Genomic DNA, 15,845 nt, shown 5'->3' with positions numbered 1-15,845 from the left:
GATGGAGCATGAGTAGGGGAGGTGCAGAGAGAGGGAGACACAGAATCCGAAGCAGGCTCCAGGCTCTGAGCTGTCAGCACAGAGCCCGATGCGGGGCTCGAACTCACAGACCGTGAGATCATGACCTGAGCCGAAGTCGGACGCTCAACCGACTGAGCCACCCAGGCACCCCAAACATTAAAACAATTTTTTTTTTTAAAAAATCTACAGCAGCTGTATACCTACTGTTGAATGAATGCCTCTTTAACAGTAATCAACCCATTATCCCATCATTCAAAAAATTTCAAGACCCCCATGACATAAGACATTATGCTAAGTACAATTAATTTACATATTTCTGGAAAGCTATCAGTTCTACCTATAAAGAGCTTTGCAATTTAATTTGTGACGTATCAAATGATGACTCATTGTTGCAGTTTCTTTTTAGAGCCTTTCTGTTTGTATCCCATAACTCAGGTGAGTTTCATGGTATTATGTTACACAGCAGGTCAGTGCTCGTTTTTTACATTATCATACAAAGGCTCTATGTTGTTGTAAAAAGGATTGTATAAAGGTATTCAGGAGCTATGACAGAAGAGATGGCAGAATCAATACATTACGATTAAAGCAAGTATGCTCTAATCAGTTTTATGTAAAATTTTAGATTCATAAAGAACATTTATTAGATGAAAACTTCTTAACAAGTGGGGAGAAACAGGCACGTTTTGGAGCTGATTTTAAATACAGATGATCAATTTCCTTTTGTGAGAAGAAATCATTTACGATTTTTCCTTCACATATACAGTTGTGTATAGCCTCATTCAGTCTCAAAAAAAAAAAAAAAAAAAAAAAAAAAAGACCAAGAGCACGGATCTCCATAAACAACACAGGTGTAAACAAACATCTTCTATAATTACTAGTCAGATTTCAGTTCTTTCTTTGCACTGACAAAAGCATGCTATGCCATGGATGTGATCTCTAAAATCAGAATGCTCTGAAACACCCACCCGACTCCACCATAATCTATTTGATCCAGGCTGCTCTGAGACGGGGAATGTGAATACATGTGAATACGGTGCTTGCTGAATACACTCTGAGTATTGCATCTTTGTGAAAAGTGTGCAGGAACTCTTGTGGATCAATTACCAGATTTTTAAAATCTCAACATAATCGTGCACTTTCATCACTTCTCTTGGGGGCTGCTTCAGCTCCTCCTCTATTGGCATCGCCTTATCAGTAATGGAACGTAGGAAACTTCTCAAGGACAACAGTGGTAGACGAGGGCCCACAAAAACGGCATGCATGATGCGACCAGGCAGGGGATTCGCAAGGAGGTCTTTGGTTTGCAGAAAGTTTAATTTTAATAGGTCTAAGAAACTAGGAAAGCCCTCCATCCTTGCTCTGCTATATACTGTTTGTATTGCAAATGATTCTTGAGATTGCAGGTGTCTGCCTGAAGGCAGGTCACGGAAAGTCAGTGAAAACCAGGGCAACCCCAGCAACAGAAATTAACCTGCAGATCAGACAGGCAAATATGTATTTTAGAGAGCATTAATCCCACTGCAGCAATCAAACTGGACTTCACAAAATGAACAGAGACTCCGAACAACAAAAGCAACCAACAGCATCTATTCCAACATTGCAAATTTCTTAGATATTACAGATGTCACCCAACAGTGAGTGCATTTGCTTCCCATATGTGAACAAAACTAAGGCATCACAAGATCCATCTGAATGGAATGTTAACCTTCACTTTAAATTTTTTTTTTTTTCTTTTCCTAGCTGACGACACAATTTTGGTATTATCACAACGGAGCTTCTGGCTGGAAAAAATTAAATTAATGGATGGATTAAAAAAAGCTTAGAAACTTAAAAAAAAAATAAACAACTCTCAAATATCTATACTTGATGGTGTCAAGAGCCAAGATGAATGTGTTTCAATTGCAACTTCCAAACTAAACTCACAAATTACTACCATTATGCTAAGTGTTAGCTACCCCACTGTGCAGTTTTGCTTTGTGAATTTTTACCTTCCTCTATGAACACTTTTAGCCACTGATCGCACAGCCTTTCAATGTTTTCTGCCTTTTCCTTTAAATAAACTGGCTGTGGCTCCCTCCATCTGGTTCCCCTTCCGTCAGCAACCCTGCACCTGTTCACACCTCCTCTCCTGTTGGATTCCACTGAACATTTCCTCCTCTGCCAGGGCTATTCTGGCACTCGCAACCTTTCTGTCATTCAATCCATCTGTCAGAAGTGAACTTTGTTTACCGCAAGCTTCTGCTTTCTTCTTCAAGAAGCAAAGCCCCTCAAGGTCATTGTCAAATGAACTGTCGGCACGGATTTAAATCCTCTCCTGCTAACCAGCAGAAGATGAAGTTCTGTTGTGTAACGCACTTGTGAAAATTACTTTTGGGTTCGGGAAGACAATAATTTGGAGTCAAAGTAGTAAGACGTGGTATTTTAATGATCATTTGTAAAACCAGACAGCTGATATGTATTTCCTTCATGTGTGTCTGCACTTATTATATCAAGTATGAACTATATGTATAAGAAGCAAAATAAAAGTTTTAAAGTGAAATCAAAATACCATAAACAAGTTTACACTATGCAAAAATTGCTTCGTACTATACAGCATTAACTTGAGGAATAAATATTTTCACTAATGAATTAGCCAAGGGAAAGAGTATTCCAATTAAGAAATTTTACACTGAAATGCTTACAATGTACAAATATGTACCATTTCAATTATAAGCTATATATTAACACACAGCGCCATTACTGCTTTGAGAAACTGAACCCAGGATATACAAATCAAGTGTGTTTTAAATTCCATCATTTAAAAAAGGAACAATTCGGCTTCAATAATATTCAAATAAATATATGTTGCCCAACAAACACACCATCTATCTAAAGAAATGGAAGTTGTACCAATAGGCCAGTTCTGTGAAAAAAATTTAACTCATCAAAATTAGGTGAAAATTATACTCTCAACTGAATTTATTCTGTCATCCATCCACAGCTAGCGAGTAATTGCCCTCCTTTCATAAATCGGACATGAAATCACTTGATGCTGAATTCCTTACCGGTATTTTAGGCAACTGTATTCTTTAGGAAAAAGACAAACCAAAGACTCGATTCAATTTTCTTAGAAGAAAAAGGGAGATCACTTTTTTTTTTTTTTAGGAGGAAGTAGATGGCACAAATTTTAGCCAAAGCACTGTTACAAACGTGAAGCTAACTGTAAACCTGGATGGTACTTCGTTCATAAGCTGCTTTTACGTTTGGAAGAATTATCCCAAGACTTAATCCTATTGTACAGGCTTTTATTAAGTACCATTAATCAAGTCAGGAAAATTTTCTGACTTCTTTTCAGAAAAGATAAAAATTGAGGCTTTTGCCATTGACATAAAATTGCAAGCAGGTTTTATTAATAAAAGCAGTCTAAAAACAAGTAATTTAAAATATGAATCTTAAGGGTTTGATTGATTAAATATTTACAATTTACAAAAAAGACTTTCTCAGAACAATTCTTCAGATGTATTAAGGAAAACTGTTGTGATGCTAAATATAAAAACCAAAACAAAACCCGACAGAGACAGCTTCAAATCCGAGGGCTGAGAACATTCTTTTTAAGCTCGAATTTCAATTTTATTACGAATCTCCAAAATGCCCTATGTCCTATAAATCATTCTGATCTAATATATATTATATAATTTAATATGTGGATTTTTTGGACGCAAAATGTGGATTCTTTGAGGTGCTTCCTTCTTTCAATTCCCCCAAAACATGATTTCTAAATAATTTTCGTGTGGAGGAAATTTCAGAACTACCATCTAATTCACCCGGCAGGTTTGTTTGCTCTTTTTCTGGGCTTTTTTTTTTTTTTCCCTGGAGTGTGATCTGTGCTTGAGGGTAGTTTGGTTACCTGGATGCCTGCTTCTGAATAGCACGGAAAGAGTCCCGGTAATTTGATCACTTCCATGGGCTGCTTTGCTATATACAAGAAAGAGGTGTGAGCAGAATGCCAGTTTCACAGGGCTGCTTAAATCACCGTGAAGGAACGCTTCATCCTTAGCTGACTGCGTTTCAGAAACACACTCGTAGGCTGGTTTCGGAAAATGTATATGGTAAGAATGTAAACAAATGAAAAACCACTCAGTCTCACATCACTTATGCTCACGCACAGATGCGGGAATGTGCACACGCGCACACACTTCTCCCCTCCAGAAGCACGTAAGAAAAAGGAAAGGGAAAGAATATCTCGATTACTTTTCCAAAGGGACTCATTGAAGGAATTCAGAGAATACTGTTAACATTCATCTGCCTAATGTGTACTAGGCTTATTTGATGTTTTAAATGGAAAAGCTGGGAGAAAGTTGGAGATAGTTTGAGACCAACACCTGAAACACACATTTTACAGGAAAAATCGAGCGGCACTGAGGCAGGGCTGTGCCAGGGCGCAGGAGAGAGCAGAGGAGCAGCTTCTAAGGGCCCTGCTAGGTAAAGGCAGAGAGCTGATGTCATCCGCATTCTCTGATAGGAGTTTTCCTCAAACAGCATATGGACGTAGGACGGAAGGTAAAAATATTTCAACTCCGTAACAGAGAACTTGACCTTCCTTAATTTATCTACATTCTGAATGAGACTAACAGTTCTGCTTTTCTAAGAACTGAACATGATGAAAACACAGTGAGTTTTCCTCTGGTGTATTGATTTTTCTGCCCATCTATTCACGGAGTCTTTTAAAAACAGAGGCTATTCCTTCTTCCGCCCCCTTCCTCAGTTACCTCAAGGCAAGACCTTCTCTTGGATGTGAAAATATCTGCAGGACCGCAGGACAAAGAACTGAGACATTTTCATAGAGTCGATCAAGGGGGAAGAGGCAGATCTGCGAGATTCTGTTCAGAGTGAGGAGAGACTAAATGTCAACTTTAAATCTGCCACAATCATTTACTAATGTGCTGCTGTATCAAATAAGTCTAATTTTTTGACAGGACCAAATTAGATTTATTGCAGAAACTGCTGCATAAATAGCATATGGCTATGTTATACCACCTATTTCAAATCCTGGTAACGTTTCCCCCTCCCCCTCCAAAATGAATAAATTGAGCCAAGCTACAAAGCTTCTGCAAAAAGAGAGAGAGAGAGAGAGAGAGGGAAATATACTAGTTCAAAAACAGATGTAGGAGATCTGCATTTCTTTGTTAAAGTAATAGTTTTAACCTGAAGGTCCCAACTCTAGATTTTGAAAAGAAAGGATTCCTTAATAAGTTATTGAATTTAATAGATCGTTTTCACCTTCCTTTCTTTCAGAAAGACTTAATCTTACTTTTGTTTTAAGGATCGGGGCTCGGATTTATGCCCAACATCTTGACGTTCAACCCGCAGTTACAGGGGAAAGAAAAGAAAGGCGAGCTGCTCTGAATCAAGAACGGTATCAATCAGGTCATGAGAAATCACCAAGCACAAACGCACGCATCGTATGTTGGTTTGGGTTTTCATTTGTTAGAGACCTGGGTGGTAGAAATCATAGCAAAGAGTCTCCTCTGATTGTAAGTACAGCCTGGATCCCGGAAACTCTCTGATGCATAAAATACATAAAGTGATCATTCCACGTTGCCACCGCGGCCACATCAGGACGGCGGAAGGGCACAGACGGCGAAAACCAAGGTTGCGTGGAGGCCGGGACTGCAGCCCCCCACCGCAAATTTCGAGATGGCCCAGTCTTCCCTTCTCAGTCCCTACCCCGAGAACCCACCCCCGCCCCCAACTGTGCTACCGTTCCACTCCATTTTTCTTCTCGAACAAAAGTTCCTGCTCTTCCGTGGATGGGAAAGACATTGCAAGGTCTTATCTCAGACCAATGGGCACACCACTGCAGACATCATGGCACTCGGCTACCCCGCAGACTCCCTCTCTGTGGTCAGTCTTCCCAGCTGCCCTATCTGTTACTGTCTGATTAGTTCTGCTAAGGAGCCCCTCCCCTGCCAGCTTTCGGCGCCATCTGTTCGACACAAGATGGCTGTTGCCCAGGAACCTAACACTGCCCTCCTACCTGGCACCCGGCTACCGTCCTTACCCCAAAGTGCTAACACAGGTTCTCACTGCTGGCAGAGTCAGGCTTTCATTACTACTACTTTGACAAGTGCAGGGTTGTTTGTAATTTCTCTTTTATCCTGATTTTGATTGTACAACCACCTCCCACTGATTCAGTTTGCTTCAGTTTTGTTGCTCACAGATTTTACTCTCCACATTAATCTCCCTCTGGCATGTTACTGCATCTGTTCCCTTTTTTATTATTAATTTTCAAATTCCCACCATTTTTGACAAAAAGGAGGTAATCTACACTCTGTTTCTGCCCATTTCATTTTCTTTAATTTGGAAGATAAGTATGAGAGCGTGCCAAAGAAGTTAATTCTCCGTTAACAGTTTATTTTCTGGCATCCCTAAGCCTTTGTATATGAAAAACAGATAGGAATAAATGTTGACTGAATCACAACAACGTCGCAACCGTTCCCGAATTTAATGAAAAGCAAACATAGGAAACAGCATCTCAAAAGTTTATTAGTTACGTGAGTTGTCTCATGCTGTCATTCTTTCTTCCACTTTGAACAGATAACCCTTTGTGCAAATCAGTCTGAGCGCAAGATCTGAATTGGGGCTCCTCTACGGTTCCGAAATGGGCTCTGTTTCCACCGTGCATGAATTTTATCGTTCCTTAATATAATCATCATCTTTCCTCAGCCAAACACTGTGGACCTATTCAATAGCGACGGATCCTGAATCAATGCTTTATTTCAGAAACAGGTTCAGAATCCAGAACTGCCATCAGGGCAGTAAGGACAGAGCTTAAAGATATCCAACTTTGCAGGGGCCGCTTTCATTATTCCTCGTTTGACAAACAGTTACTGTCGGGAGTGGCAAGGTGGTTCTCCTCCAAAGACAAAGAGAGCCATTGAGGAGTGAGCACACGGGAAGCCGTATATTTAACAATACATTCTCTCGGTGTCCCTGACTTGTCACCACCACCGCCTGGCCATAAAAGGACTTGCCTAATCTGACCTTGCCTCAATGGCCCTGAAGTTTTCTAGACTGAGCAACGCGTTGTGCCTGCTAACGAATTTATTTTACACGAGTTCGCATCGGTGGCGTCATCCCTGAGCAGATGAGTGACGCCTCAAGATTTACAGAGCCCTGATTGCGTCTCAGTGATATTCATACTCACATTTATCCTCCTAAAATTACAGTTAAGATCTGTAGTAAATAAAGTACGGTGGGAGACTTCTTCCCAAGGGGACAGGAGATCCTCAGAAACAGAACCAGCGCTAGTGTGAAAGTCAAGCTCTGCCCAGGCTGGTGAACCACACTTCAGACTAGGTGCTGGGAAACCAACCTTGAACCTGCTAAAACCCACTCTTAATGCCTCATCTTGAACACCCCGCCCCCACCTCCACCCTTTGCATATATCCCAATAGTGACCTGTTAACTTTGTTTGATATCCTTCTTTTGTTGGTATAGTTATATTTAGAATAATTACACTCTTGACACAGGCTGGATTCTTTTGGCAAATCTGGCTGGAAATAGGCTTCTTGGCGGGGGGGGGGGGGGGGGTAGATACAATACAGGTGTTGGAGGGATACGTGACCAGACACTGGTGCCCTCCCAAAGGAATCCCTTCATACTCTGCCTGGCTCTCTGCCCTCCCTCAGGTGACTGGGGCCCGCTGTGGAGAGGTCACCCAGAGCCAAGGTGGAACAGTGTTCCCCTCAGCTGGATACCAGCTTTACACACTGCTTCCAAATGCTTTCTGACCCATTTGGTGTCCGCTCTGAGTTCCTGAATTCAGGGAGCTACACTGTCTGCTAAGCCGATCTAACAGAGTAGTAGCTTAATAAAAATGTGTTTAACTTGCACTGGGCCCTGGTCCCCCGTGAGACATGGCCCCAGGTGGGCACTGAGTGAAACTGGATATTCCTCAGACCTCTTCCTTTCTCAGGATCCTAAAAATGAGCTTTGATTCCAACATTTCACATCAATGAATCACTATATAATCTACTCGTGGGTATCAGGAAAACATTAAATAACAAGTAAGTAATGCCTGGTAATTCGTCTAGGCAACACTTCCAATTAGGAAGAGGTGTTTAAGAAGAAATTAGACGTCAAGTTACATTGTTTTAATTTACCTTAAATGAATATTGGAGATCAGAGCTCTCTTTTAGAAAAATATTCCTATTTAGAGGTACTGAAACCACCGTATTTTGTTTTAGCCTGTTTCTCCCCCCACCCCTCCTATTTTCACTGAACTTGATGTTCATTGTTGTTGAGTCAGGCAAGTGCTGTGGGCAGTCCTTTCTCTGTTTCCTCTGGGCTTCTCCAGAAAATGAGTTGGCTGCCACCACCACCATGCTCCAGGCTGTGGGCCTGTGTGGCAGGGGAGAAGAAGAGACATCCCCAGCATCGAGTTTCATTGCACACACATTCGGGCTTCACGGAGCCGAGACGAGCGAGCCAGGGAAACTTAAGCAGAACCCGCAGACGCACGTTCTCTGGCAGCGTCTGACTCCAACCTCTCCCGCCCCGGGGCTGCCCCGAGACCCCGGTTCTTGGTCCATCAAACAGGTGGAGAGAGGGGGCTCAGGCAACATGGTGTCCACCAGGGCAAAATGAAACGCCTTTGCTTTCCTGGCTCTCTGACAGCCTGTTCTCTCGGGTACCAGGTGGGGGAAGGGAAAGAGGATGCAATTTAAAACAGTCCCAAGGCCATCTATTTCAAGACTTGAAGATGTTGGTTGCACATATATCCATTTAAAAGTATTTTTGACACGTTCTCTGCTTAATTTATTCATGAAAGGAGCACAAGAAAAAAAAAATAAGCTTAACTTTTAAATGGAAACTGGAGGCTAAAAATTCTTCAATAAAACTCAGGAGGGGAAAAAAAACCCAAAAAACTGAAGTTCACTGAGCAAGACGGCACGTCAATATTCTAGACTCTCCTTTGCAAATGAGGAGAGGTTGGGAGTTTGGTTTGTTGGCCTGAACCCGTCTGTCACCTGAAAATGAGAACAGTTCCTTCTTAATTTCCCCTAACAATAAAGAACAGAGGCAAAGTTATTCAACGTTTACGGACAATTTGCTCCCCTGAGCCAGAGGCCAAACATGGTTCATGAGACCCGCCTCCTGGCCTATGAACTAAGGTTCCGCAATCCAAAGGGCAGTTCTACTTAGCTTTGAAATACGTCTTTGCACTTATTTGTGAACAGGAGCCTCAGAGCACAGGCTCTGGAGTCTGACGGACCTGGTTCGAAGCCTGCCTCTTCCACTCAGGCCCCTTCCTTCCTACCCGGCTGCAGGATTTCATGCCTCAGCTTCCTCCGGCTTCCTCTAAGGTCTGAGAAGGCAGAGTGTTCAAGCTTCTTGTGTGAAAGCTTTTTGTTTTTTTAATTTTTGAAAATGTGTATTTATTTTTGGGAGAGAAGAGTGTGAGTAGGGAAGGGGTAGAGAGAGAGACACACACACACACAGAATCCAAAGCAGGCTCCAGGCTCTGAGCTGTCAGCACAGAGCCTGACACGGGGCTTGAACTCACAAATGTGAGATCATGACCTGAGTGGAAGTCAGATGCTTAACTGGCTGAGCCATCCAGGTGCCCTGAAAGGTGTTTTTTTGTTTTTTTTTTTTTTAATTTTTCTTTGCAAAGCACTGGTTTTATAAAATGGACTAAAAATGAATTACTGCAAAATTAAAAAAAAAATTTAAACATACAAAAAAATAAAGGTCACTGATCATGCACTTGGATAACTGGATAATGTGGCAATTTAAAGTAAAAGTTTGTGGGGTGAGTGGGTGGCCCGGTTGGTGAAGTGTCTGACTCTTGGTTTCAGTTCAGGTTGTGGTCTCACAGTAAGTGAGTTTGAGCCCCACGTCAGGCAGAGCCTGCATGGGATCCTCTCTCTCCCTCTGTCTCTGCCTCTCCCCTGCTCGTGCTCTCTCTCTCTCAAAATAAATAAATAAACTTAAATAAACTAAAAGTTTCCAAACACTCCATTTCTGTATTTATCGCAGACTCGTAATTTACAGGCCACATTTCATGCCGCAAGGCTGTCAGGAGTCAGGCACAGCGCCTGGTTAGTGCTAGATGCTCATTTATGCATCCTTTACATCTCTCTTTTTGTATTCTGAGAGTTCTCTACTTAAAACCACAAAGCAACCCTGTACAGAACTCCTCCCCAGTCAGAGCGCCTCTCCTTGCTCAGTGCAACTCTCCTCCCTTCCTCAGGCACTTCTGCTGAGACTGCCAGGCCCCCAGCACCCAAAAGGGTGTGTGTGCACATGACCCGTGTGCATCCAAGGGGTGGCTGTGCAATTGGAAGAGGACAAGCTAGGATGCCCCAGTCTTACTGTCTGAAATCAAGGGCATGTCGTCTACCTCCAGTTCAGACTGAAGGACGTGACTCCATGGTGTGGAAGAACCTGAAAGGAGGAGGCAACATTCAGAAAGAAGTCCAGCCCTGTGATTGGCAGGGAAGGACAGCAGACTGGTGTGACCCCCGAGTCCCTGCTCCAAGAAAGCCCGAGGCCAGCCGCGTCGGATTTTACGTGGGCTGATTATCAGACTAATCGATTCCCTCTTTCTGGGAATTACCTCAACCAGAGTCCTGACATTCAACAAGCATTTGCAATAATTATTAGGTGGAAGGAAGCTAAATGCTCTCCAACGTTCTGGAAAGGAAGCTTAATCACCTTTCCCCAAGTAACCCACCCACCATAAAAGGAAAACCTGTTGTACCCCTTCTCAATTTCAAAAAGATACAGATACTACATTTCACGTTAATATCTCTCCAGGTCATAGGTCAGATCTTCCCCTTTGGGTCTGGAAAGGAGGGAAGAGCAGAATACCCATTTTATGGGCATCATGGAGCTTCCTGCTCTGAGAAAGTCTTTGAAGTACTTATCACTGAAAACATCATTTATATAAAAGAGGAAATAAACATTTGAAAGGTAGCCCTGCTGAGATAAGCTTCAGCCTGCAGGTTTGATGGCAGGTTGGTCTCCCTTGTGTTTTGCACGTAGGGCCACTCAAGTTCTAAATTCTCTGGAAAGTAAACAGAAGGCTTCCTGCAGTAATTCCCCTCCAGATCGGATCTGAGAAAACGATGCAGGATTCAAAAGAATATGCTTCAATACAGGTACAGTAGGGATGGAGAAGCGTGTAACAACAATCATCTAAACGTCCTGAAATGGGTTGTTTTAACACATTGTATCATAAAGTAATCTACCCGCATGGATGTAAATGATAGTCTTGCAAGAGGGATGGAAATCCAGGAGCTCTGTAAAAATGTTTGGACATGTCGAAAGCAAATATGTGAAGGAATTTCCACTTTTTTATAAAGGCCCCTCCTTCCTCTTGGGTAAAAATGAAGTGAAGAAAGTGAAGGAGAATGAGAGTTGTATTATAACATGTTAAGTGACTAAGGCAAAATAATGACCTGAAAACACTGTTTCCTACGAAAAACCCAAGCCAAGATTAAAACACACTGACATGTATTTATATCAGTGTACAAGGGAGCAGCTAACACTTATTTCTAGCATAAATTTACACCGCTGATTTCTTCAGTTGTATTTTCGGGGACAACTGCATGAATCCTTTTCCTGGTAATCTACACAGAAATACAGCGGGATGGATAATGGTACAAGGCGTGCCAGGCAAGCTGCTGGGGTTGAAAACCTGCTTCTGTAACATGTCAGCTGTGTGACCTTAGATGAATCATTTTACTTCTCCGCACCCTTCCTACCTCAGCTGTAAAACAGCCTGTACCTTATACAGCTATAAGGGGGGAGGTACCAAATTAGAAGCTCTGAGCTCAGATCCTGGAACACAGAAGGGGTTCGGTAAGTGATGGCCATTGCCGCTAGCCACTACCCCTATTCTTATTTTTGAAAGAGCCACCACATGTAGCATGGTTCCAGGTAGATCTTAAGATGATATATTCTTCATCTCAGAGACTGATACTCTTAGATAGTTAAACAACAAGTTGTGTGTATTTAACTCACTCTCGTACATACAGGTGCACCCCTACCCAGAATGCCCATCGTTCCCATTTTCCTGCTTCCAAAATGCTGCTGAGCTTGTAAGACGCTGTCCAGTTCTCTGTCCCTGTGATACTTTATCTGGAATCTCCCCTCTGGATCTTTTCATTTATCTCACCAACTCTGTGTATTTTCTTTTCTTCCCTAGCAGCCTGTAAGTTTCTGAGGGCCAGCATCTGAAGCTATTTTATATTTCTGCCTCCTAACATCCCTGGCACAGTGTCTTGCGATAGGATATGCTTCACGTGGAATGAGCAAATAAATGAGCAGATATTTTAAGATGTGTTTGAAAGTTTGTTATGGAAAAGGAAGAAGTCATTTGAATAAGACTAGTAATAAAGACATAACTGGAAGAAGGAAGCCTCGCTTTTGTTTTCATGTATGCTAGGCTATATACACTTATCGATCATGTTTATTAGGCACTGCTTTCAGAGGGGCCACCTCTCAATTACAAAAAATGCTAATTTGGAAGTGTGTGTGTGTTTAAGAGGGAAAGAGAGAGAGAGGTTTTTAAGGGAGCATATTTAGGTGAGAGCCGTGGTATACTTTATCAACCCTACTTGAATTGTCAGAATGTCTATCATTTGATCCTGCTATAAACATGTATGTTCATACAAAGTTAAAAATGAAAACAAAAAGCTATTTCTATCTTATCTCCATCTTACATTTTTACCCTGATATATTTTAGTGTATCAATGTACTGAATTATATTAATATATCAATATATTAATATAATAATTATGTTCAGCATATCAATATACTATATCTGTATTAATACTGTTGAAAGAACAGTCATAAACTTGCAAAACACTGGCCGTCCCTGTAATGACTTACTAAGCTCCAACTCTTCGCAAAGGGCTGAGCCAGGTGCTTGGAGAAATAGAACATTAATAAGACCTCCCACCCTCATTCCAGAAGGGAAGAAAAGCAAGTACTTAAAAGCCTTCAGAGTATTAATTCATTTTTTTCGGATTTTCACTGTCCCTGTCCCTGTTTGGAGGGATTCACTCAGGGGCAGAGCCTTCAGCTCTGAGTGGGAAGGAAGATTCAGAGGGAAATGTGCTCCCCTGTGGCAGGGCCATCTGGGAGGGCGACAGTGGAAAACTCAGGACTTTGGACAGACCTGGAAAGGAAGGTAAGATTACAATAGGGCTAGAGAAGGTCATAGGGGTATTCTAAGTGTAGGCAACAACAGGGGAGAAAAGCCCCAAAGTGCAATTTGGCTGTGTCACTGGCACGCAAGCAAGGAAAAAACTGGAGGGGCTGGATACCTGCCCCCCGCACTACCCTCAGTGGTCTGAACCCTCTGAAGCAGCGCCACCCAATGGCAGGTTTCGGCAGCAGGTGACAGAGTCAAGGCAGAGCTTAAAAACCTTCAGCTGGCAGAGGCTTGAGGAACAGACTGGGAGGATGTTACAGGGGAACGTTTCCGTGGCCCTTGTGAGAGGTCAGCAGAGCCTAAGTTACGATGAATATAAATAAATTGGAGGCATGAAAGACGCTTCGAAGAAATCTTTGAAATTCAAACTAAGGAAAGGTCTTAAACAAAGAATACTCCAAGCAATTTAAATGCCTAATGTCAGGAAATAAGGCACTTCATAATGGGGTGTCTTAAATTACTGTTAGAATCATTGACTGTTGGGGCTAGAAGGAAACTCAAAAATCAGTTTGTAACCTCATTTTATAGGTAAGCAAGCAGGTTCAAAGAATTAAGTAACTTTTCAAAAGTTACAAAGATAGTGAATGCCCCAGGAAAGGATTCCCAAATTCTGCTTTGTGTCCCTTGGACGCCTGGGGAGGGGGCTGCCCTAAGAAAAGCATGTGGCTTTGTTATTCCATCCTGTGCATCATTCTATATTATGTCCTTATTTATTTTTGAGAGAGAAAGAGAGAGAATGAGAATGAGCAGGGGAGGGGCAGAGAGAGAGGGGGACAGAGGATCAGAAGCAGGCTCTTCCCTGACAGCAACAAGCCCCATGCGGGCTTCAGACTCACAAACCTTGAGATCATGACCTGAGCCGAGGCTGGGCGCTCGACGTCCCCAGGCGCCCCTCTGTTTTGTTTTCTTGTGCCCTGATGTCCCCTTCAGTATCCTTGGCTGGTGGCTCTTTTCCATCCTACTCTACAAGCATGGCCCTCTCGTGCTTTCACCCGTCTCCTTGGCTACAACCAGTAGCTTTATGTCGAAGCATCCAGCGAAGAGTCTCAGGTCTTGACCTTTCTCCTCACACTGGACCTGCACTGCACACCTCCACTCAAGTCCCAAAACACAGTGTATTATTTTTCTCTGTTACTCCTTTTAAGTTTCCCAGTTGAACTAATGGTTCATCCAGTTAACATGGGAGTCACCTTTAATTCTGGCCTCTCTCATTTGCTACCCCATGCCTCCTGTTTGTTTTGTTTTGTTTTTTAATGTTTATTTATAGTGGAGACAGAGAGAGACAGCATGAGCAGGGGAGGTGCAGAGAGAGAGGGAGACACAGAATCTGAAGCAGGCTCCAGGCTCTGAGCTGTCAGCACAGAGCCTGACACGGGCTCGAACCCATGAAACGTGAGATGAAGACCTGAGCTGAAGTCAGATGTTTAACGAACTGAGCCACCCAGGTGCCCCTACCCTAAATGCTTCTTAAAGATGCTATTTTCCTTCTGTTTTACTGGCAAAGCCATGCCCAGGATTCATTACTAACCCCTGGACTTACATTTGAATCCAGGCCCTTGTCAAGTGTCTCTTTGTTGGCCAATCTACAATTAACTTCCATTTACCTTCTTTAAGTACATGTTTGGGGGCACCTGGGTGGCACAGTTGGTTGAGTGTCCAACTCTTGATTTCGGCTCAGGTCATGATCCCAGGGTCATGGAATCAAGCCCCTGTCAGGCTCCGCACTGAGCGTGGAGCTTGTTTTGAGACTCTCCCTCTCTCTCTCTCTGCCCCTGTCTCCCACTCTCTCTGTCTCTCTCTAAATTAAAAAAATTAAATAATTTTAAAAAAATAAATAAATACATATTTGAACCCCTTATAGTCCAAGCTCTCTTGACTTCTTCCTTGAACTGCACAGCCTCCTAACTGAGGGGTTGGTAAATTTTCTCTGTCAAGGGCCAGACGATAAATATTTTAAGGTTTTGAGGACCATTCTCAATTCTGCCATAATAGTCTTAATACATAATGCATAAGGGATAATCATGGCTGTGTCCAGTAAAACTTTAGTTATGGATATATAATTTTTACATGTCACAAAACATTATTTTTCTTTTGTTTTTTTTCCCTAACCATTTAAAAATATAAAAACCCTTTTTAGCTCATGGCCCAAAACAGACAACAGGCCATGTTTGCAGGCCGTAGTTGCTGACTCTGCCCTCACTGGTCCTCCTGTTCCCACATCAGCTCTCCGAGTTTGCTCTCCACACTGCTGAGTCTGAACACCAACCCAAAGAGTTGACCATGTTGACAGCCTTGCTTAAATACATCAAAAGTAACCCATTACTCTCAGAATGGCCCAAACTGCAGAATACAGATCACAAGGCCCTTCCTCTGGTCCCTGTTTGCCTCTCCTGGCTTATCCCCTGCCAAACATCTAACCTGATTGTAGAGTTTATATTCCCTCTCAGCTTCCTGTCTGTACATATATATCGCTCCATCCACCTTCTTCTACTTTGAGAACTGCTACTCAAGAACTTATTAATCACAATAGCTACCTAACATCTCCTCTTCCAGAAAGCTTTCCCTATCATCTTCACCTCCAATGTACAACGAGCCGATTCTTCTTCCTAGGTGCTCC

At 42.5% G+C, this 15,845-nt stretch overlaps 1 protein-coding gene across 12 annotated transcripts in view; it reads right to left on the bottom strand.

Moving 5' to 3' along the window:
- SDCCAG8 (SHH signaling and ciliogenesis regulator SDCCAG8) overlaps positions 1 to 15,845 on the bottom strand; it is a 251,622-nt gene that overhangs the window by 109,627 nt on the left and 126,150 nt on the right. For 8 of the 12 annotated variants that reach the window (XR_015246427.1, XR_015246428.1, XM_086694748.1 and 5 more), the window contains one exon: positions 4,770 to 4,880. The exons of 2 other annotated variants lie outside the window; for them this stretch is intronic. Coding sequence is in view for 8 of the 10 variants with exons in the window: in XM_086694748.1 (XP_086550874.1) it covers positions 4,770 to 4,880 (111 nt within the window). In the remaining 2 variants the exon portion in view is untranslated. Of the gene's footprint in view, positions 1 to 3,907; positions 3,976 to 4,769; positions 4,881 to 15,845 lie in introns of all 12 variants that reach the window. 2 more of the 12 variants (XM_086694757.1, XM_086694756.1) reach the window with 1 other exon arrangement.

Source organism: Puma concolor, chromosome E4 (genome assembly GCF_028749965.1).
Source record: "Puma concolor isolate L17-30 chromosome E4, mPumCon1.1.hap2, whole genome shotgun sequence".
Lineage (NCBI taxonomy): Eukaryota > Metazoa > Chordata > Mammalia > Carnivora > Felidae > Puma > Puma concolor.
This window is presented reverse-complemented; position numbering and strand designations above follow the sequence as displayed.